Source organism: Coturnix japonica, unplaced genomic scaffold (assembly GCF_054131305.1).
Source record: "Coturnix japonica strain WE unplaced genomic scaffold, WE-NBRP24 Scf041, whole genome shotgun sequence".
NCBI classification, from domain to species: domain Eukaryota; kingdom Metazoa; phylum Chordata; class Aves; order Galliformes; family Phasianidae; genus Coturnix; species Coturnix japonica.
In genome coordinates this window covers 948,852-968,755 of record NW_028188944.1, presented here as the reverse complement: position 1 = coordinate 968,755, position 19,904 = coordinate 948,852, and the positions used below count along the sequence as shown (strand labels likewise).

Here is a 19,904-nt window from a genome sequence, read left to right as displayed (position 1 = left end):
TCAGCTGCCAATTTTATCGTGGTACAAACTGAGGTCAAACAGCATAGCAAAATAAATACCCTAATGCAGCATCCAAGCACCAAGTAAGGAGCTGTGCAGTGAAGCTTCATGAGAAGACTCAACAAGCTCCACACATAGGGAGCACATCCACACATATCAGCACCATGGCCTGCACTTCTCCAGCTCCCACAAAGCCCTGTCCGCTCTGGACAGATGTGCTGCTATCTCAACCCTTGGAGCCTCACATCAGGCACCAAAATGACAGTGGTTGTTGAACCCAACATGTGGCTCAGCAGCTCACAGTGCTTTGTGCACTGCCCAATTCCCAGTGGGATGGGGATGAGAACTGGGAAAAAGAGTACAACTTCTGGGATGTAACAAAGCAGTTTACTAAGAGAGATAAAAGAAGTGGAGTAATAGTTATCACTATATATCCGTTGATATGGAATTGTATGTAACAACTGATGCACAAGCACTTGCTCAGCACCACCAGACTGATGCTCAGCTGGACCCTGGGCAGTGAAGAGACTGAGATGAACTCCCACCCCTTTCAATACAATTTCTGCTTGCTGTCAGCTGATAGAGAACGTCCCTTTGGCCACTATCAGTCAGCTGTCCTCACTCTGTTCCCTCCCAGCTCCATGTGCCCTCCACTGACCATGGCCTTGGCTCTGTACAACACTGCTTAGCAGCAGCTGTAAACATCAGAGTGTTATCAATGGTTTTCTCCTAGAACCAAAACACTGCACCACAGCAGACAGTCTGAAGAAAACAATTCCATTCCAGCTGTAACTCAGATTCCTGCCTGTCCCCTCTTCTTGTTCTTCCTGATCAGGAAGCAAGGAACAGAATCTGCCGCTCTCCTCTCTGAGCCCTTTCCATCAGTTCTCAGCTGGCTCCTCTGCCATCCCCAGGCAGAGCTCAGTGCCCTCTCATGGATGGCAGCAGCCTTTTCTCTTCTTCCTTGCCCATCCGTCATGCAGAATCTGTACCCCATTTGCTACAGTACAGAGCTGAGAATCAACCCACCATGTCTCTGTGAACCAAACAAGACCCTAGGCCTGCAAAGGCACAGAGATTTGGAGTTCGCTGAGTGAATGTTTGTGGTCCTCTCATTAGTGTAAGGATTCTTCAGAAAGCATCCCCTTCCAGAAGCATGTTTTGATTTTGCCTGGCTGGGCCTTGCATCTACACCGTGCTACTGGTGTTCAGAAGATGGCACACAGGTACGAGACCCACTGTGGGGCTCACAGTTGTCCAGTGAACATTGTCACTACCCAGGGCATGTCTTTCCTAAAGGTCCTCAGTGGCATTTGCCAGCTGGCTGGGGGTGTGCTGGAGACCCCAGGGAACTGCCATTCTGTTGTAATACAAGAAGAATTTTACAGAGCAGCAGCCATGGATCAAGATAAGCACTTTACAGAGCAGCAGCTGCAGAGCAGGATAAACAGCATGAGAACCAAGGACACCTCTAGCAAAAGAATGAAAGGCTCGTGGCTTTGAAGCGGGGTTTTAGGGTTCTTATTGCAGAAGCTTTCTTCCAATTAGTACGTGTGATTTTTGAACACCCTTGTTTGTTTGCTATAAAAGTACGGCTCTTCAGGCAATAGATGGACACAGCTATATTTAACTATATTGGTGTGTGGTTGTTTGTCCTAGAACGCTGACTTTTGCCTTCAGGTTCGCCAACACATGGGGGCCCGCAATGTCATGGGATTTAACTCTTGAACACCTGTGGGATCCCGAGAAACTAAGCCAGTATTTGAGTCAGGGATGGCGCAGCCTAGATAGATCTAAGGGGGTATGACTTATTTGGGGCTTGGCTTGTGCTTACCGTGCTCTATATAACACTGTTCCGAAAAGAGAGAATTTCCGAGCTGAGGTTCTAGCCAAAAAGGGAAATCCCCAAGTCAATTTTGATCAGTCACAGGAGGCACCAGTAACAATATCAGTTGCCCTTGTGGAAGGCAAGAAATGGAAATGGGTGTCCTCACGTCTAGAACGGAAAAAAGAAGTGGAGGAGGAGGCAACAGAAGATCCAGGTGACAGGTCTGGATAAGTACCGAGAAAGGAAAAAGGAAAAGTGTCATGAAGAAGAGAGTGATGAGGAGGAAATCTCTGTTACTGTTTGTCGATCCCTGAAGATGACTGAAATCGAAGGCGTAAGAAAGGAGTTCACACGGCACCAGAATGAATCTCTTGTTACCTGGTTGCTTCGCTGTTGGGACAGCTGGGACGGTAGCTTGTTGTGATGTGACAGGCCCTTCCCCATATTCTGGAAGAATCTTAGTGTAATACAGTGGGTGTAGACAAAAAGGCGTAGGTTATATAAGGATGTGTCTGTTTCAATAAATCGCCATTTTGCCACTTCATCTCCTTGGTGTCACTTGGTAATTGGCCTAGCTGCTGCTTCAGTTGAAGGCGAGAGATCGTAAAGAAATTAACGACCATAAAGCCTTCATGTGTATCATTAAAATTCTCAGCTATTAGACACAAGCGCTTTCCAGATTGAGCAAGGAACAACAGTAAATTGCACTGTGTGTTTCCTTGTGGTGTTACCTACGTGACCACAGAGAAGACACGAGGAAGTGGCATGACCAGCCTACTCCTGTACTATGAGCACGGGTGAGGGAACTACAAAACAGTCCAACCACCAGTACGGCTGCTCCAGTTATCACAGGTAACCAATAGAGGGGCCCTGCCCTCATTCAAGGGAGTGGAAGGGATAATAGAGTTTATTGGACTGTGTGGATTTGATGGCCTAGCACATCAGAACCACAGAAATATAAGGCACTGGTGGATACTGGTGCACAGTGCACCCTAATGCCCTCCAGTCATGAAGGGACAGAATCAATCCATATTTCTGGATATCTCTCAAGAATTGACTGTGTTGGAGGCTGAAATAAGCCTCACTGGTAAAGACTGGAAAAAACATCCTATGTGAGTGGTCCAGGGTTTCCGTTCATACTTGGTATTGAGGATACCTCAGAAGAGGGCATTTCAAGGATACTAAGGGGTATCACTGGGCCTTTGGAATCGCTGCTGTAGATATGGACAACATTAAGCAGCTGTCTGTTTTGCCTGGCCTGTCAGAGGACCCGTCTGTTGTGAGGCTGCTACGAGTAAAAATAAAAGAGCAGCAGGTACCGATTGCTACAAAGACAGTGCACAGACGGCAGTATCGCACCAACAGGGATTCCTTGCTCCCCATTCATGATTTGATTCGCCAGTTGGAGAATCAGGGAGTGATCAGTAAAACTCACTCACCTTTTAACAGCTCCATATGGCCAGTGCGTAAAGCCAGTGGAGAATGGAGGCTGACAGTAGACTACCGTGGCCTGAATGAGGTCACACCCCCACTGAGTGCTGCTGTGCTGGAGAGCAAATAATTCAAATTCTTCTATGAGCCAGTTTTGCTATTAAGTGAAGCAAAGTAAAAGGGCCTGCCCAGGAAATTCAGTTCTTAGGTATAAAGTGGCAGGATGGATGTCATCACATCCCAACAGTGATTGACAAAATCACTGCCATGTCTCCACCAACTAGCAAGAAAGAGACACAATCTTTCCTGGGTGCAGTGGGCTTTTGGAGGATGCACATTCCAAACTACAGCCTCATTGTAAGCCCCCTTTATCAGGTGATGCAGAAGAAGAATGATTTTGCATAGGGCCCAGAGCAGCAGCAGGCTTTTGAACAGATTAAACAGGAGATAGCCTGTGCCATGGACCTGGGGCCAGTACGGACTGGACAGGATGTAAAGAACATCCTCTATACTGCTGCTGGAGAGAAAGGTCCCACTTGGAGTTTGTGGCAAAGAGCCTCAGGAGGGACCCAAGGCCGACCCCTGGGATTCTGGAGCTGAGCGTACAAGGGGTCTGAAGAGTGCTACACTCCAACTGAGAAGGAGATCTTAGCCGCGTATGAGGGGGCTCGGGCTGCTTCCGAAGTAGCTGGTACTGAAATGCAGCTCTTTCTGGCACCTCGACTGTCAATGATGAACCGGATGTTGAAAGGGGAGGTTCTCTCCACCCATCATGCTACCGATGCCACCTGGAGCAAGTGGATTGCACTGATTAGACAACAAGCGCAGATGGGGAACCTCAATCGTCCAGGAATTTTAGAAGTGATCATGAACTGGACTGAAGATAAAAAGTTTGGAACATCACCAGGAGAAGAGGTGTCATGTGCTAAAGCGGCCCCACCATACATCGAACTACCAGAAAATGAAAAGAAATATGCTCTTTTCACTGATGGATCATTTCATATTGTAGGGAAGCATCGGAGATGGAAAGCTGCTGTTTGGAGCCCCACACGACAGGTCGCAGAGGCCACTGAAGGTAAAGGAGAATCAAGTCAGTTTGCAGAAGTAAAAGCTGTCCAGCTGACCTTAGATGTGGCTGAACGGGAGAGGTGGCCAATGCTTTATCTTTATACTGACTCATGGATGGTGGCAAATGCCTTATGGGGGTTGTTACAGCAGTGGGAACAAAATAACTGGCAACGGAGGTGTAAACCTATTTGGGCTGCTGAACTGTAGAAAAACATAACTGCTCAAAAAAAAGATATGATTGTAAAGGTGTGTCACGTGGATGCACACTTGCCCAAGAGTCGGGCTATTGCAGAACAACAAAACAACCATCAGGTAGGTCGAGCTGCCAGAATTGAGGTGGCTCAAATAGACTTGGACTGGCAGAACAAGAGTGAATTATTTCAAGCTTGATGGTTCCATGAGACCTCAGGCCATCAAGGAATGGACATAACATATAATTGGGCTAGAGACTGAGGGGTGGACTTAACTATGGATGCTATTGCACTGGTTATTCATGACTGTGAATCATGTGCCATAATTAAACAAGCCAAGAATATGAAGCCTCTCTGGGGGGAAGGCCAAGGCAAAAGTATAAATATGGGGAGGAGTGACAGGTGAATGATGTCACCTTGCCAGGATCTCATAATGATAAGCGTTTTGTGCTTACCATGGTGGAAGCAACCACTGGGTGGCTTGAAACATACGCAGTACCCCATGCTACTGCCAGAAACACAATATTGGGTTGTTAGAAACAAGTCCTATAGAGACATGACACCTCAGAAAGAACTGAGTCTCATAATGGGACACATTTCAAAAATTCCCTTAATAAATACTTGGGCCAAAGTTCATGGCATTGAGTGGATTTATCATATCCCCTACCATGCACCAGCTTCTGGTAAAATTAAAAGATACAATGGGGTGTTGAAAACTATGTTGAAAGCAATGGGTGGTGGAACACTGAAGCACTGGGAAAAGCATTTGCATGTGGTGCAAGGATGCTGTTAAAGTTCATATCCCACATGTGCCCTGTGTCTCATCACAGGATGTGGGGTGTGAGAAGGGCCCAGTCTGAACAAGCAGTCAATCCCAGTGAAACTCTGAACTTCAGATCTCTCAGTTCCAGTGCCCTCCTGTGCACACTCTCCCATAGTTTGATGTTCTTTATGTTCTGCATTGCCCAGAAGTGCACCCAGTGCTCCAGGTGAGGCTGTAGCAATGCAGAGCAAAGAGGGACAAACCTTTCTCCCACCCAGCTGGCAATAAATTGCTTGATGCACTTTAGGGGACTGTTGGCCTTCTTGGCTGGCTGGGCACACTGCTGACTCACTTAAAATTTTATGTTGAGCAGGACCCCCAATCCTTTTCAGTCAGACGTCTCTCATGTGTCCAATATACAGACAGTGTTTATGTCCAGGGTTGCCCATACCCAGGTGCACAATCAGGCACTTGTTCTTGTTATACTTTATGCACTTGGTGCTTAGTACCAACTGGTACCCACTTCTCTGACTTGTCCACATCTCTCTGCAAGTCCTCTCCACCCTCAGTGGAGGCAACAACACCTCCTCATCTGGTCTCATCAGCAAACTTGCTCAGAACATCTTCTAGTCCTGCATGCAAGTCATCTGCATAAACATGAAAGGAAAGTGGCCCTAAAATGGAACCCTGGGGAGCTCTGACAGTGACCATCTACCAGCCCAATGGAACCCACTGACTATAATCCTTTGGGACAGAACTACTGGCCAACTGCTCACCCACCACTGCTGGTGAACCTGAAAGGCAAAATGTCAGCGTGCTGGGTCAAACAGAGAAACACCAATATAGTTACATATAGCTGCATCAATTTATTGCCCGAAAGCCAGACTTTTATAGGAGACAGACAAGGGTGTCCAAAAATCACACACGCTAATTGGAGGAAAGCTACTGCAATAACAACCCTATAACCCCCCTTCAAAGCCACGAGCCATTCATTCTTTTCCTAGAGATGTCCTTTGTTCTCATGCTGTTTATCCTGCTCCGCAGCTGCTGCTCTGTGAACTCCTTATCTCAATCCATGGCTGCTGCTCTGTAAAATTCTTCTTGTATTACAACACACCACGTTCTGTTTCTGTCTAGCTGTATGCAGGAATTTCTGTCCAGAAGGGTGCTGGAGAAATAGTATCAAAAGCTCTACTGAAATCCTCAAGGATTACATCAACTGCCTTCCCTTGTTCAGCTCAATGGATAAAGGTGTCATAAAAAGACCTGAAATTAAATAGGACCTTCCCCTCTGTATCTTGTGTTGTCTGTGACCTGTCCTTCAGTTGTTTTTCCATAACTCCCACCATCATTTTCTCCATAATTTTACCAAGCACTGTAGTGAGACTGACAGGTCCATAGTTGCCCGTGTCATCTTTCTTGCTCTTCCTTACAATGAGACAACATTTGCCAGCTTCCTGTCAACAGGTATGACCCTAGATTTATTAGATGCCATTAAAATGCGAGCCCAGAGCATGCTAAAGTGTCATCAGTGCAAGAACGTAGATGTGCCATAGCTTTGCAATGCCTTGAAATCCAGACTATGCCACAGATGGAGCAGAGAGGAAGATCTGCCTCTTCTGAGCTCATCCTTTTGATAAGCTGAATATCACTACATACTCCATGGGGTCAGGTGCAAAAGACACAATGGGTGCCCTAAGCACGTGGCTGAGGTGGTATTTAGGATGGCCAAGAATACCTCCCTTCTGGCCCTCAGCTGATGCTCCAGAAGGAGGTGTCTATCTCATAGATTTTCCGTCACAGTTTACAAGCACTAGCACAAAACTAGGATCACCCAAGGCATCTTGGGCATCACTGAGAGACTGTGTATGAGTAGTGCAGTCCCTGTGGAATAAAAACCAAGGATTCAGATGAGGGACTCACACACAGACACCTCACTGTGCACATCTGAACTCAGCTAGGTGAACTTGTAGCTCCTGTGGTTCTTTGAAAAACTGATCCCAATTCAGCCCCAGGGTTTCCATCTGAGGATGAGATGCCTAACGCTAGAATAAGGATGGGATGGTCTGTTGATAACAGGACAAATGGAAACGGATTTAAATTAAAAAGGGGAGACATAGGTTAGATGTGAGGAACCTATATTTTTACACAGCAACACTGGAAAAAGTTGCCCTCAGAGGCTGTGCATGCCCAATGGATGGGATCCTGGGTTTACTCTGGGTTTACCCTCACGTCAGTCCATGTTTCTACTCATACTTTTGTCTAGGTGAACTCTCACTTTACTCAAGGTTTTACTCACAGTTTACCATCAGGGAGTGTGATCGGGAGATGGGCTGGTGGAGTGACTTGCTGGCATCCCCGAGGGAAGGCTGCCAGGCAGATACCCCCAGAAAAGTGGTTGACTCCCTGCCCTGTCACAGTCAGACAGACCTGACTGATGAGAAGGGTTGGAAGAGAGTCCCAACTCAACATCACAGGAGCCCCCCCATGCCTGCCTAGCCCTCGACCCCTGATCCATCTAAGCAACAGGTTTGACACTCTGAAATCTGAAGGAGATAAGAATGGGGAGGCAATGGAGGATCTGCCTAGGAGGAAACCTAATGCAAGGCAGTCACTACCAAGCCTTGTGACTTCCTCTGCCATGAAAGAAAGAAGGGTGGCCGTGGTGGGTGACTCCCTTCTCAGAGGAATAGAGGGCCCCATTTGCAGACTGGACCCCAGTTGTCAGTAAGTCTGCTGCCTTCTTGGTTTCAGGTCAGGGACATAATGAGGAAACTCCCAATGCTGGTTAGGTCCACTGATTATTTTCCACTACTCATAGTTTAGGTGGGCAGTGATGAAATTTCTTAGATAAGACTACAAACTATAAAAAGAGATTTCAGGAATTTAGGCCATTTAGTTCACAAAGTGGGAGATCAAGTGATTTTTTGTTCTATACCTTCAGTGGCAGTGAGGGACACAGAGCAGGCTTGGAAAGCAAAGCAATGAACAATTGTCTCAGAGGTTGGTACTGAGCCAGAAACTTTGAGTTCTTTGATCACAGGACAGTTTACTTGGCCCATGGTCTGTTATCCATGAATGGAACCCAACTGTCTCAAAGGGGGAAGTGAATCCTAGCATAGACGGTAGCGGGGCTTATCGAAAGAGCTTTAAACTAGCTACGATGGGGGAGTGGACAAAACAGGGCTTACCAGAGATAAGCCTAGGGAAATGCTGTTTGAGCTGGGAGAGAGGCAGATGCCTCAGCTGAAGTGCGTCTACACCAACGCACGCAGCTTGGTCAACAAGCAAGAGGAGCTGGAAGCAACTGTGCATCTGACAAACCATGACCTAGTTGCTATTACCGACCCATGGTGGGACCACTGCCATGACTGGAGTGCTGTGATGGATGGTTACAAGCTCTTCAGAAGGGATAGAGGAGGAAGGAAGGGTGGTGGTGTGGCCCTTTATATTAAAGAGAGTTTTGATGTTGAAGAGCTTGGGCTTCAGAATGAAGTGCATGTTTGTAAGGATCGGGGGAAAGGCCTGTAAGTGTGACATCTTGCTAAAGGTTTCTTATAGACCGCCTAATTGATGGGTGAGGCATTCTATGAGCAGCTTACTGAAGTCGCAAGATTGCCAGCACTCATTTTCTTGGGAGACTACAACTTCTCTGATATATGCTGGGAATATAATAAATAGCAGAGGAATCAGTCCAAGAGGTTTATAGATTGCATGCAAGACAGCTTCCTTACACAGCTGGTATGAAGTCCTACCAGGGGTGGTTCCTTGCTAGACCTGCTCTTCACTAATGTCACGGTTTGAACTAAAAATCCACCTGCGTCCGTGACAGGGGGCCGTAGGCCCCGGAGGGGCCCTAGGCCGAAAGGAAAAAAAATTAATTAGGAAAAGAAAACAGCGGCAACGATCTAAGGAGGCACACTTATTTACTAAATACTATATCGAAATACAGGATAACACAATATAATACAATATAATTGAAATTGAGCTAACGAATCAAGCAAAATAGGAGAGAGAATGAGTCCCGTAACCGAGAGGCCTACTGTGAATCTAGGCGAACGGCTGAAGGCTCCCACACACTCCCCTGAACGCCAGAACTCGAAAGACGTCAGTCTGTTCTGCGACAGAGTTAATATAGAGTCCAGGTCCCGTGACCTATCGTGTTGTTCCCTGGGAGATGTAGTCTTCTTCTGATAAGTTGCAGATTCAGTAAAATTATTCATGCTTTATATGATGTTATGATGTGGAATACTGATAGCAAAAATTACAAAATTATTAAACCATGACATTCCACCCCTTATTCTACATCATTACATTATATTTATACATACATACACACTCATATGTATAATTGTGAATAATCAGCAACCTTATTTTTTCTCAACAATCTATATTTATTCCATACAAATCCCTAAGTTGAGAACAAAACTCTATAACCTAACCTACTATTTATTAATTTTGAGAAAATGGCAAAACTGCCAGAAAAAGGAAAACGTGTCAGCGGTAGAGGGAAAAGGCAGCGCTAGTAGGGCGTCCCCCACATCAAGGTGCACTCATCTTTTCCCAGCCACCACAGCAGATTTCCTTTTGACTTATACTTCTTTCCATGTGTGCTCTACACATGCATGGCCAGTGCAGGATATAGAGTCCAGATGGAAAACTTGCTTACAGAATGCCTAATTAAGGTATATAGAGAAAAAGTGTTTCCTTAATATTATTCCACTCTATCTTAAGTCCTATACCTAATTGAACTATTCTGTACCTAATTGAAATATTTTCTGAGACTCTACCTATATATTTACAGGAAAATCATTGGCTGCACTCCCCCAACATCAAATTCCCTTGTGGTACACATTGAACATTCCCATTTTTGTCCATCACCCACCATGTGCACCCAGGTCCCTGGGCAAAGACAGTACCCCGGAGAGGTTTGCCCTTTCCAGACGCTGGAAGGACCCAAACTGTTTTTCCCAACACACTCTTTATGTGTACTACAGGAACCTTATCTCCCTGCACGGTACGTAGGGAGCTGGATTGGTTAGGACCATTACGATTACTAGATCCTCGAGTGTTGACCAACCAGGTGGCTTCTGCTAAATGGTTCTCCCAATTTTTATACGTTCCGCCACCCATTGCTTTCAACATAGTTTTCAACAACCCATTGAATCGTTCAATCTTACCAGAAGCTGGTGCATGATAGGGAATATGGTATATCCACTCAATGCCATGATTTTTGGCCCAAGTGGTTACAAGGGAATTTTTAAAATGGGTCCCATTATCTGATTCAATTCTTTCCGGAGTGCCATGCCGCCACAGGATTTGCTTTTCCAACCCTAATATGGTGTTTCGGGCGGTAGCATGGGGTACTGCGTATGTTTCGAGCCACCCAGTGGTTGCCTCCACCATGGTGAGTACATAACGCTTACCATTGCGAGATCGTGGCAAGGTGATATAATCAACCTGCCATGCCTCTCCATATTTATACTTTTGCCATCGCCCTTCCCCCCAAATAGGTTTCATCCTCTTGGCTTGTTTAATTATGGCGCATGTTTCACAATCATGAATAACTTGAGCAATAGCGTCCATAGTTAAGTCCACCCCTCGGTCTCTGGCCCACTTATATGTTGCATCCCTTCCTTGATGACCTGAAGTCTCATGGGCCCACCGAGCTAGGAATAATTCACCCTTGTTCTGCCAGTCCAAGTCTATTTGAGCCACCTCAATTTTGGCAGCTCGATCAACCTGATGGTTATTTTTATGTTCTTCAGTAGCCTTACTTTTAGGCACATGAGCATCTACATGGCGCACCTTTACAACAATGTTCCTTATTCGGGCAGCAATGTCTTTCCACAGTTCAGCAGCCCAAACAGGTTTACCCTTTCGTTGCCAATTATCATTTTCCCACTGTTGCAACCACCCCCATAAGGCATTTGCCACCATCCATGAATCAGTATAAAGATGAAGCATTGGCCACCTCTCCCGTTCAGCCACATCTAAAGCCAGCTGAACAGCCTTTACCTCTGCGAATTGACTTGATTCTCCTTTACCTTCGGTGGCCTCTGCAACTTGTCGTGTGGGGCTCCATACAGCAGCTTTCCATCTGCGATGCTTCCCTACAATACGACATGATCCGTCTGTGAATAGGGCAAATTTCTTTTCGTTTTCTGGTAGCTCATTGTATGGTGGTGCCTCTTTAGCACGTGATACCTCTTCTGTAGGTGGTGTTTCAATTTTTTTACTCTCAGGCCAGTCCATGATCACTTCTAGAATTCCAGGACGGCTGAGTTTTCCCATTCGAGCTCGTTGAGTAATTAATGAAATCCACTTACTCCAAGTGGCATCAGTAGCATGATGGGTGGAGGGAACCTGTCCTTTAAACATCCAGTTTATTACTGGCAAGCGAGGTGCTAGAAGAAGCTGAACCTCTGTCCCAACTACTTCAGAAGCAGCCCGAACCCCCTCATACACGGCTAAGATCTCCTTCTCAGTTGGAGTGTAGCGCTCCTCAGACCCTTTATATGCTCGACTCCAAAATCCTAGGGGTCGGCCTCGGGTCTCTCCTGAGGCTCTTTGCCACAAACTCCAGGTGGGACCTTTCTCTCCAGCAGCAGTGTAGAGGATGTTCTTCACATCCTGTCCCGTCCGTACTGGCCCCAAGGCCACGGCACGGGCTATTTCTTGTTTTATCTGCTCAAAAGCCTGCTGCTGCTCAGGACCCCATGAGAAATTATTCTTCTTCCGTGTTACCTGATAGAGAGGGCTCACTATGTGGCTGTAGTTTGGGACATGCATTCTCCAAAAGCCCACTACTCCCAGAAAAGATTGGGTCTCTGTTTTATTTGTGGGCGGAGACATAGCAGTGATTTTGTCAATCACATCTGCTGGGATGTGACGACGTCCATCTTGCCATTTTATGCCTAAGAACTGGATTTCCTGGGCAGGCCCCTTCACCTTGCTGCGCTTAATGGCAAAACCAGCTTTCAAAAGAATTTGGATTATCTGTTTCCCTTTCTTGGAAACCTCTGCTGCTGTATGGCCCCACACCACAATGTCATCAATATACTGCAAGTGCTCAGGAGCATTACCCTGTTCCAAAACAGCTTGGATCAATCCATGGCAAATTGTTGGGCTGTGCTTCCACCCCTGGGGTAAACGGTTCCAGGTATACTGAATACCTCTCCAGGTAAAAGCAAACTGTGGCCTACATTTTGCAGCCAATGGGATGGAAAAGAAGGCATTAGCAATATCAATGGTGGCATACCACCTAGCTTCTTTTGACTCCAGTTCATACTGGAGTTCTAGCATGTCTGGTACAGCAGCACTTAATGGAGGTGTAACTTCATTCAGGCCACGGTAATCTACCGTCAGCCTCCATTCCCCACTGGTTTTACGCACTGGCCATATGGGGCTGTTAAAAGGCGAGTGCGTTTTGCTAATCACTCCCTGATTTTCTAATTGGCGAATTAGCTTGTGAATGGGGAGCAATGAGTCCCTATTGGTGCGGTACTGCCGTCTGTGAACCACTTTGGTGGCAATTGGTACCTCTTGGTCTTTTACCTGGAGCAACCCCACAACAGAAGGATCATCTGACAGACCAGGTAAAGTTGACAGCTGCTTAACACCATTTGTGTTTACAGCAGCTATCCCAAAGGCCCATCGATACCCCTTGGGATCCTTGAAATATCCCATCCTAAGGTAATCGATTCCCAGTATACATGGAGCCTCTGGACCAGTCACAATAGGGTGTCTCTGCCAGTTTTTACCAGTGAGGCTTATTTCGGCCTCCAACATAGTCAATTCTTGGGAACCCCCAGTCACTCCATGGATATATATTGGTTGTGTCCCTTGGTGACTTGAGGGCATTAGGGTGCATTGTGCACCAGTGTCCACCAAGGCTTTATATTTCTGTGGTCGAGATGTGCCAGGCCACTTAATCCACACAGTCCAGTATACTCTATTGTCCCTTTCCCCCCCCTGGCTGGGGGCAGGGCCCCTCTATTGTTTACCTCGGCGGCTTGCAGCAACTGGAACTTTCCCCCGTTTGGAAGAGTTCACCTTGGTGGTTGTTTTGGATTGTAATTCTTTCACTCGTGCCTGAAGTGCAGAAGTGGATGAGTTATACCACTTCTTTATATCCTCCCCATGATTACTCAAGAAATACAACAAAGCAAAACGTATGGTCTTATCATTGTCGTTTGCTTGAATACGAGGTGTCTTATCGTTGTCATTTGCTTGAATACGAGGACGTCTCTTTTTTATGGTTGAGATTTTCGATGATACAGGTCGAGAGGAACTCATGTTGTTTAGCTCTCTCAATAGGCGATCGTGGAAATCCTGGTTTCCATCATCTGGTACCACCGTGGATTCATCTACATCAGGCACATTAGCCAATTTGTCAATAATATCACTTTGTGTTTCCTCCACTTTGTCTAACCTTTCCACTATTTTTTTTCCCATTTGGATAATGGCTGAAGTATAAAGCTTAACTTCTGTAGCGCTTATAAATAATTCAAGCTCCTGAAGTCTGCTAATTAGCTCATTTACAGGGGGCTTTCTTTCCCCTTTGCCATATACCAATGCAAGTGCACTGGCATGCTTTTCTGGAGCTGCCTTTGTAAAGTCACGCCACATTTGTCGTGGAACGTGGACTGCTTCAGGATCATGTAATTGGTTTGGATTGTTACGATTGAACTGGGGGCTGTAGAGCATTTCCACCAGAGCCCTTTCTCTCAAAAATTGGATACCTTTCTCCATATCAGTCCATTTCTTTTTCTCAGGCTCCAAGTCCCGTTTAAAGGGGAATCTATCTCTTACCGCTATCAACATCCGCTTCCAGAGGGTGTAGGACCGATTTTGGCATGTGCCTATACCTCTGTCCACACGTGAGTCCCTGGAAATGCTACCCAGTTGGCGAGCTTCACTGCCATCGAGCCACGCACTGTTGGCACCATTGTCCCAGCAGCGAAGTAACCAAGTGACCATATTTTCTTTTGGCTGACGTGTGAAATCCTTTCTCAGATCTCGAATTTCACTCAGTTTAAAAGATCGATCAATAATGGTCGTAATACTTTGCTCACCTTTTGCTCTATCAAGAGTCCCAGGTGTTAATGTTGGCAGCTGTGTTGATGAGGCTGCCCCTTCTATAAGTTTGGACTCGAGAAATTCTCGTAAAGAAAATCTAGCTTTTGGCTCCTCGTCTGACTCTGACCCTGACTCTGACGCTTGTGTTATTTCCTCCAGGCGACCTTCCTCCTTTTTCCTCTCTCCTAACTTTCTCTCTCCTAACTTTCTCTGCTCCTCTGACTTCTTCTCCTCCTCTAACATCTTCTTATACTGCTCTAACAACCTCTGCTCCGCCGACTTCCTCTGGTCTTCTGACTCCTCCTGCTCTCCTGAGTCCCCCTGACCTCCCGAGTCCCCCTGCTCTCCTGAGTCCCCCTGCTCTCCTGAGTCCTGCTCTCCTAACTCCCTCCGCTCTTCTAACTCCTTCTGCATTTTCTCTATCTGAGTTGAAACTCGTTTTGTTTTTCGCCCTCTTACAGGGGCAACCAACATTGTATCTGGTGCCCCCGGTGGTTGGTTAAGTTGGAGTACATACGGTTCAGACTTGAGGGTGTCGCATTCTGCCCTGAGGACGTTATAACTAGACTGGAGGGCGTCGTGCTCAGACTGGAGAGCGTTGTGCTTACACAGGAGGGCGCTGCGCGCTGCCCGGAGATTGTCGTACCCGGACTGGAGGTCTTTGTGTTTGGACTGGAGAGTGTCATACTTGGACCGGAGGGCGCTGTGCTCGGACTGGAGAGTGTCGTGCTCGGACCGGAGGGCATCGCGCTCAGTCTGGAGAGTGTCATGCTCGGACCGGAGGGCGCTGTGCTCGGACTGGAGAGTGTCGTGCTCGGACCGGAGGGCATCGCGCTCAGTCTGGAGAGTGTCATGCTCGGACCGGAGGGCGCTGTACTCGGACTGGAGAGTGTCGTGCTCGGACCGGAGGGCATCGCGCTCAGTCTGGAGAGTGTCATGCTCGGACCGGAGGGTGTCGCAGTTGGATTGGAAGGCATCATACTTGGCCTGGAGGGTGCCGCACTCAGACTGGACGGCGTCATACTTGGACTGAAGAGTGTTGTGCTCGGTCTGGAGGGCATTGTGCTCGGTCCGGAGGGCATCGCGCTCAGTCTGGAGAGTGTTGTACTCGGACCGGAGGGCGCTGTGCTCGGACTGGAGAGTGTTGTGCTCGGACCGGAGGGCGCCGTGCTCGGACTGGAGAGTGTTGAGTTGGGATTGCAGGGAGCTTTTCTCATCCCAAAGTTTTGCTGCGTCAGCTCTAAGATTCTCTTTCTCGTACCAGATTGAGTCTCGTTGGTACAGGAGATCTTTTCTCTCAGCTTCAAAAACTTTTTCTCTCTCTACCTTCTCATCCCAAAGTTTTGCTGCGTCAGCTCTAAGACTCTCTCTCTCGTACCAGATTGAGTCTCGTTGGTACAGGAGATCTTTTCTCTCAGCTTCAAAAGCTTTTTCTCTCTCTACCTTCTCAGTCCAAAGTTTTTCTGCCTCAGCTCTAAGACTCTCCTTCTCGGCCCTGAGACTCTCTCTCTCAGCTTCTAAAACTTCCCTCTCAGGAATGGTATTGACTAAGGCCCGATAAGCATTAGCTAGGCCCAAAATCATTTGTGCCTCCTGAGATCTGCCTGAGCCACAACATTCCTGCCTCAAATATGCAATCAAACTCTCAGGATTCTTCAAGTGTTCAGGAGTGAAGCTCCATAACACTGAAGATGTCTGTCCTTTGAGAATCTCTTCAAAACCTCTCCACACTCCCTGCCACTCAGTATTCTCTGGTTCTAGGGAAGACTTCCTCCGGATGTTATAAATCCAGATACTGAGTGAGATTATTACAATAATCAACAGTAAGATCAGGGAGATTAAGAGTGTGACCCACTGATCATTCAAAAACTGCATAAAGGATTCATAGAAAGAAAGAGGAGCACGCTTAAAAATCACCATTTCTGTATAATTAGTTGCATTAGTTGCTCCCTCTGGAGCTGTATACAGATACGAAGTGAGCATTGCTAACCATGCTTTCAATCCATTATACAATTGTATAGCTCCATAAGGAAAAGTGGCTAGCTTAAACATGGCCCAATATGTTCGGAGCGTCTCAAAAAAGGAACCAATGGCACACAGTCCCTGGTAAAACAAATTTAGTAGAGAAAACATCTTTTTTCCTCCAATAGAGAGAAAAAAGTAAAAGAAAACAAAGCTCAGCAGTGTTTATAAAATATACCGGAGTATTGGCAGTCCGCCTGGACTTTCAAGGTCAAGCTCGCAGGTGCAGAATCCCAAACACGAGATAGCTCCTTAACAGGGAAAAAAACTCGTAGCTCTGTTAAAAACTAAAAGAGCAACAGAAGAAAACACAGAAAAACAGCAACTCAATTTGCCCGCATTCTCCACCAAAAATCTGTCACGGTTTGAACTAAAAATCCACCTGCGTCCGTGACAGGGGGCCGTAGGCCCCGGAGGGGCCCTAGGCCGAAAGGAAAAAAAATTAATTAGGAAAAGAAAACAGCGGCAACGATCTAAGGAGGCACACTTATTTACTAAATACTATATCGAAATACAGGATAACACAATATAATACAATATAATTGAAATTGAGCTAACGAATCAAGCAAAATAGGAGAGAGAATGAGTCCCGTAACCGAGAGGCCTACTGTGAATCTAGGCGAACGGCTGAAGGCTCCCACACACTCCCCTGAACGCCAGAACTCGAAAGACGTCAGTCTGTTCTGCGACAGAGTTAATATAGAGTCCAGGTCCCGTGACCTATCGTGTTGTTCCCTGGGAGATGTAGTCTTCTTCTGATAAGTTGCAGATTCAGTAAAATTATTCATGCTTTATATGATGTTATGATGTGGAATACTGATAGCAAAAATTACAAAATTATTAAACCATGACAACTAACAGTGAAGGACTGGTAGGAGTTGAGAAGGTTGGGGACTGTCTTGGGCAGAGTGGCCATGAAATGGTAGAATTCTCTATTCTTGGAGATGTCAGAAGGGTGACTAGCAAAACTACTATCCTGAACTTCTAGAGGGCGGACTTTGACCTGTTCAGGACACTTGTAGCACAGGTCCCTTGGGAGTCGCTCCTTATGGGTAAAGGGGTCCAGGAAGCCTGGACACTCCTCAAGATGGAAATCTTAAAGGCACGAGATCAGGCTGTCCCTGAATGCCATAAGGTGAGCCATAGGGGAAGAAGACCAGTGCAGATGAACTGGGGAAAACTATTGAGACTCAGGAAGAAAAAGAGAATCTCCGTCCTCTGGAAGAAGGGGCTGGGTACTTGGGGAGATTACAAGGAAGTTGCTAAGGCATGCAGGGAGGAAGTTAGGAAGGCACATTAATTCCCTGTCCCTTAATCCATGCCCAGAGCTTCTCAGCCATGTCACTGCCAACTGTAAGCTCCATGCAGAGTTCAAGTGGGACACAGAGGGCACAGCCTTCTGCTGGGTGGATGCAAGTGTTGGTGGAACCAGATGGGACAAAGCCCTCCCACCATGCCCTCCTGGGAAAATGGCCACCCCAAGAATGGCAGTCTGCCTCCTCCATGACCCCATCTGAAATGCTCCTGCACTGATTGATTATAGGGCTTTAAACCAGGTCCAAATGGGGAAGGGTGGGGAATTGGATGTGACAGAGAAGGGCTGAGGGATATTGTTGCTGTTGGAGATTGAATGGAAAGCCTCTGAGTTGTTCTATAGGATTGTGTGAGGATTCCTCAGAGAAAGTCTTGTTGCCAATACCCCGTCCTAAATCTTACTGTGTACCCTCTGGGGGTAACCCCAACCTACTGCTGCCCTAAAGTGCCTGTAGACCAGTGCGGGTAGCATGGGAAATAAACGGGACAAATCAAGAGAAAACCACAGAGCTTTTCCTTTCATGCAGGCTGCTGATTCTGAGCAAGGCCCTGAACATCAGTACCACAGTGTAGATGCAAGACCCAGACAGGCTAAATCAAAGCATGCTTCTGGAAGGGGATGCTTTCTGAAGAATCCTTACACTAATGAGAGGACCACAAACATTCACTCAGCGAACTCCAAATCTCTGTGCCTTTGCAGGCCTAGGGTCTTGTTTGGTTCACAGAGACACGGTGGGTTGATTCTCAGCTCTGTACTGTAGCAAATGGGGTACAGATTCTGCATGACGGATGGGCAAGGAAGAAGAGAAAAGGCTGCTGCCATCCATGAGAGGGCACTGAGCTCTGCCTGGGGATGGCAGAGGAGCCAGCTGAGAACTGATGGAAAGGGCTCAGAGAGGAGAGCGGCAGATTCTGTTCCTTGCTTCCTGATCAGGAAGAACAAGAAGAGGGGACAGGCAGGAATCTGAGTTACAGCTGGGATGGAATTGTTTTCTTCAGACTGTCTGCTGTGGTGCAGTGTTTTGGTTCTAGGAGAAAACCATTGATAACACTCTGATGTTTACAGCTGCTGCTAAGCAGTGTTGTACAGAGCCAAGGCCATGGTCAGTGGAGGGCACATGGAGCTGGGAGGGAACAGAGTGAGGACAGCTGACTGATAGTGGCCAAAGGGACGTTCTCTATCAGCTGACAGCAAGCAGAAATTGTATTGAAAGGGGTGGGAGTTCATCTCAGTCTCTTCACTGCTCAGGGCCCAGCTGAGCATCAGTCTGGTGGTGCTGAGCAAGTGCTTGTGCATCAGTTGTTACATACGATTCTATATCAACGGATATATAGTGATTACTATTACTCCTCTCCTTTTATCTCTCTTAGTAAACTGCTTTGTTACAACCCAGAAGTTGTACTCTTTTTCCCAGTTCTCATCCCCATCCCACTGGGAATGGGGCAGTGCACAAAGCACTGTGAGCTGCTGAGCCACATGTTGGGTTCAACAACCACAGTCATTTTGGTGCCTGATGTGAGGCTCCAAGGGTTGTGGTAACAGCACATCTGTCCAGAGTGGACAGGGCTTTGTGGGAGTTGGAGATGTGCAGGCCATGGTGCTGATAGTTTCCCTATTTGTGAAGCTTGCTGAGTCTTCTCATGAAGCTGCATTTCACAGCTCCTTGCTTGCTGCTAGTTTTCCCTGCTGCATCATTTGTCAACTCTGGATGCTGGATTAGGGTATTTATTTTGCTATGCTGTTTGACCTTGGTTTGTACCACGATAAAATTGGCAAAGTGAAGTTTTGTGCACATTCAGCTCTTTGGACATCTTTGGGTTTTGGAAGTAATATTGTTGGTATGATTAGGAATTACACATTTTACACTGTCGTCTCTGGGAGACCAGGGGTATTCAAGGAGAGACTGGATATTGTGTTGAGGGACATGGTTAAGTGGGAGCTATTGGTAATAGGTGAACGGTTGGATTGGATGATCTTTCAGGCCTTTTCCAGCCTTGGTGATTCTATGATTCTAGGATTGAGGTTAAACAATTATTCAGGAATATCAGTGAGAGATCTGCCCCAAGGTGAGAAGGCTCTGCATGGCAGGGGGTGTGGGACAGTCTGGGCAGCTGCCTGGAGTGGTGGGCACCCCCAGGGCTTTGGAACTTCATCTCCGAGCAACTGCAGGATCCTGAGAAACTGGTAGAATATTGGAGACAGGTC

The 19,904-nt window shown here is 46.8% G+C and overlaps 1 protein-coding gene across 1 annotated transcript; it reads right to left on the bottom strand.

Annotated features, from left to right (window-relative positions):
* Positions 1 to 13,276: 13,276 nt before the first annotated feature.
* Positions 13,277 to 17,230, bottom strand: LOC146752756 (uncharacterized). The gene is made up of 2 exons (XM_085531323.1): positions 13,525 to 17,230; positions 13,277 to 13,491 (listed from the first exon to the last, which is right to left on the bottom strand). The coding sequence occupies exons 1-2, from the start codon at positions 16,493 to 16,495 to the stop codon at positions 13,277 to 13,279; spliced, it is 3,186 nt and encodes a 1,061-aa protein (XP_085387449.1). The 5' UTR covers positions 16,496 to 17,230.
* Positions 17,231 to 19,904: the final 2,674 nt, after the last annotated feature.

What these genes read in the sequence shown, in the direction of transcription:
- LOC146752756 (XM_085531323.1), bottom strand. Translation starts at nt 16,495, where the DNA reads ATGTTTTCTCTACTAAATTTGTTTTACCAGGGACTGTGTGCCATTGGT. An exon ending in AACCATAAAAAAGAGACGTC is followed by an intron (nt 13,492 to 13,524) that starts CTCGTATTCAAG and finishes ACGATAAGACAC; the next exon opens with CTCGTATTCAAGCAAACGAC.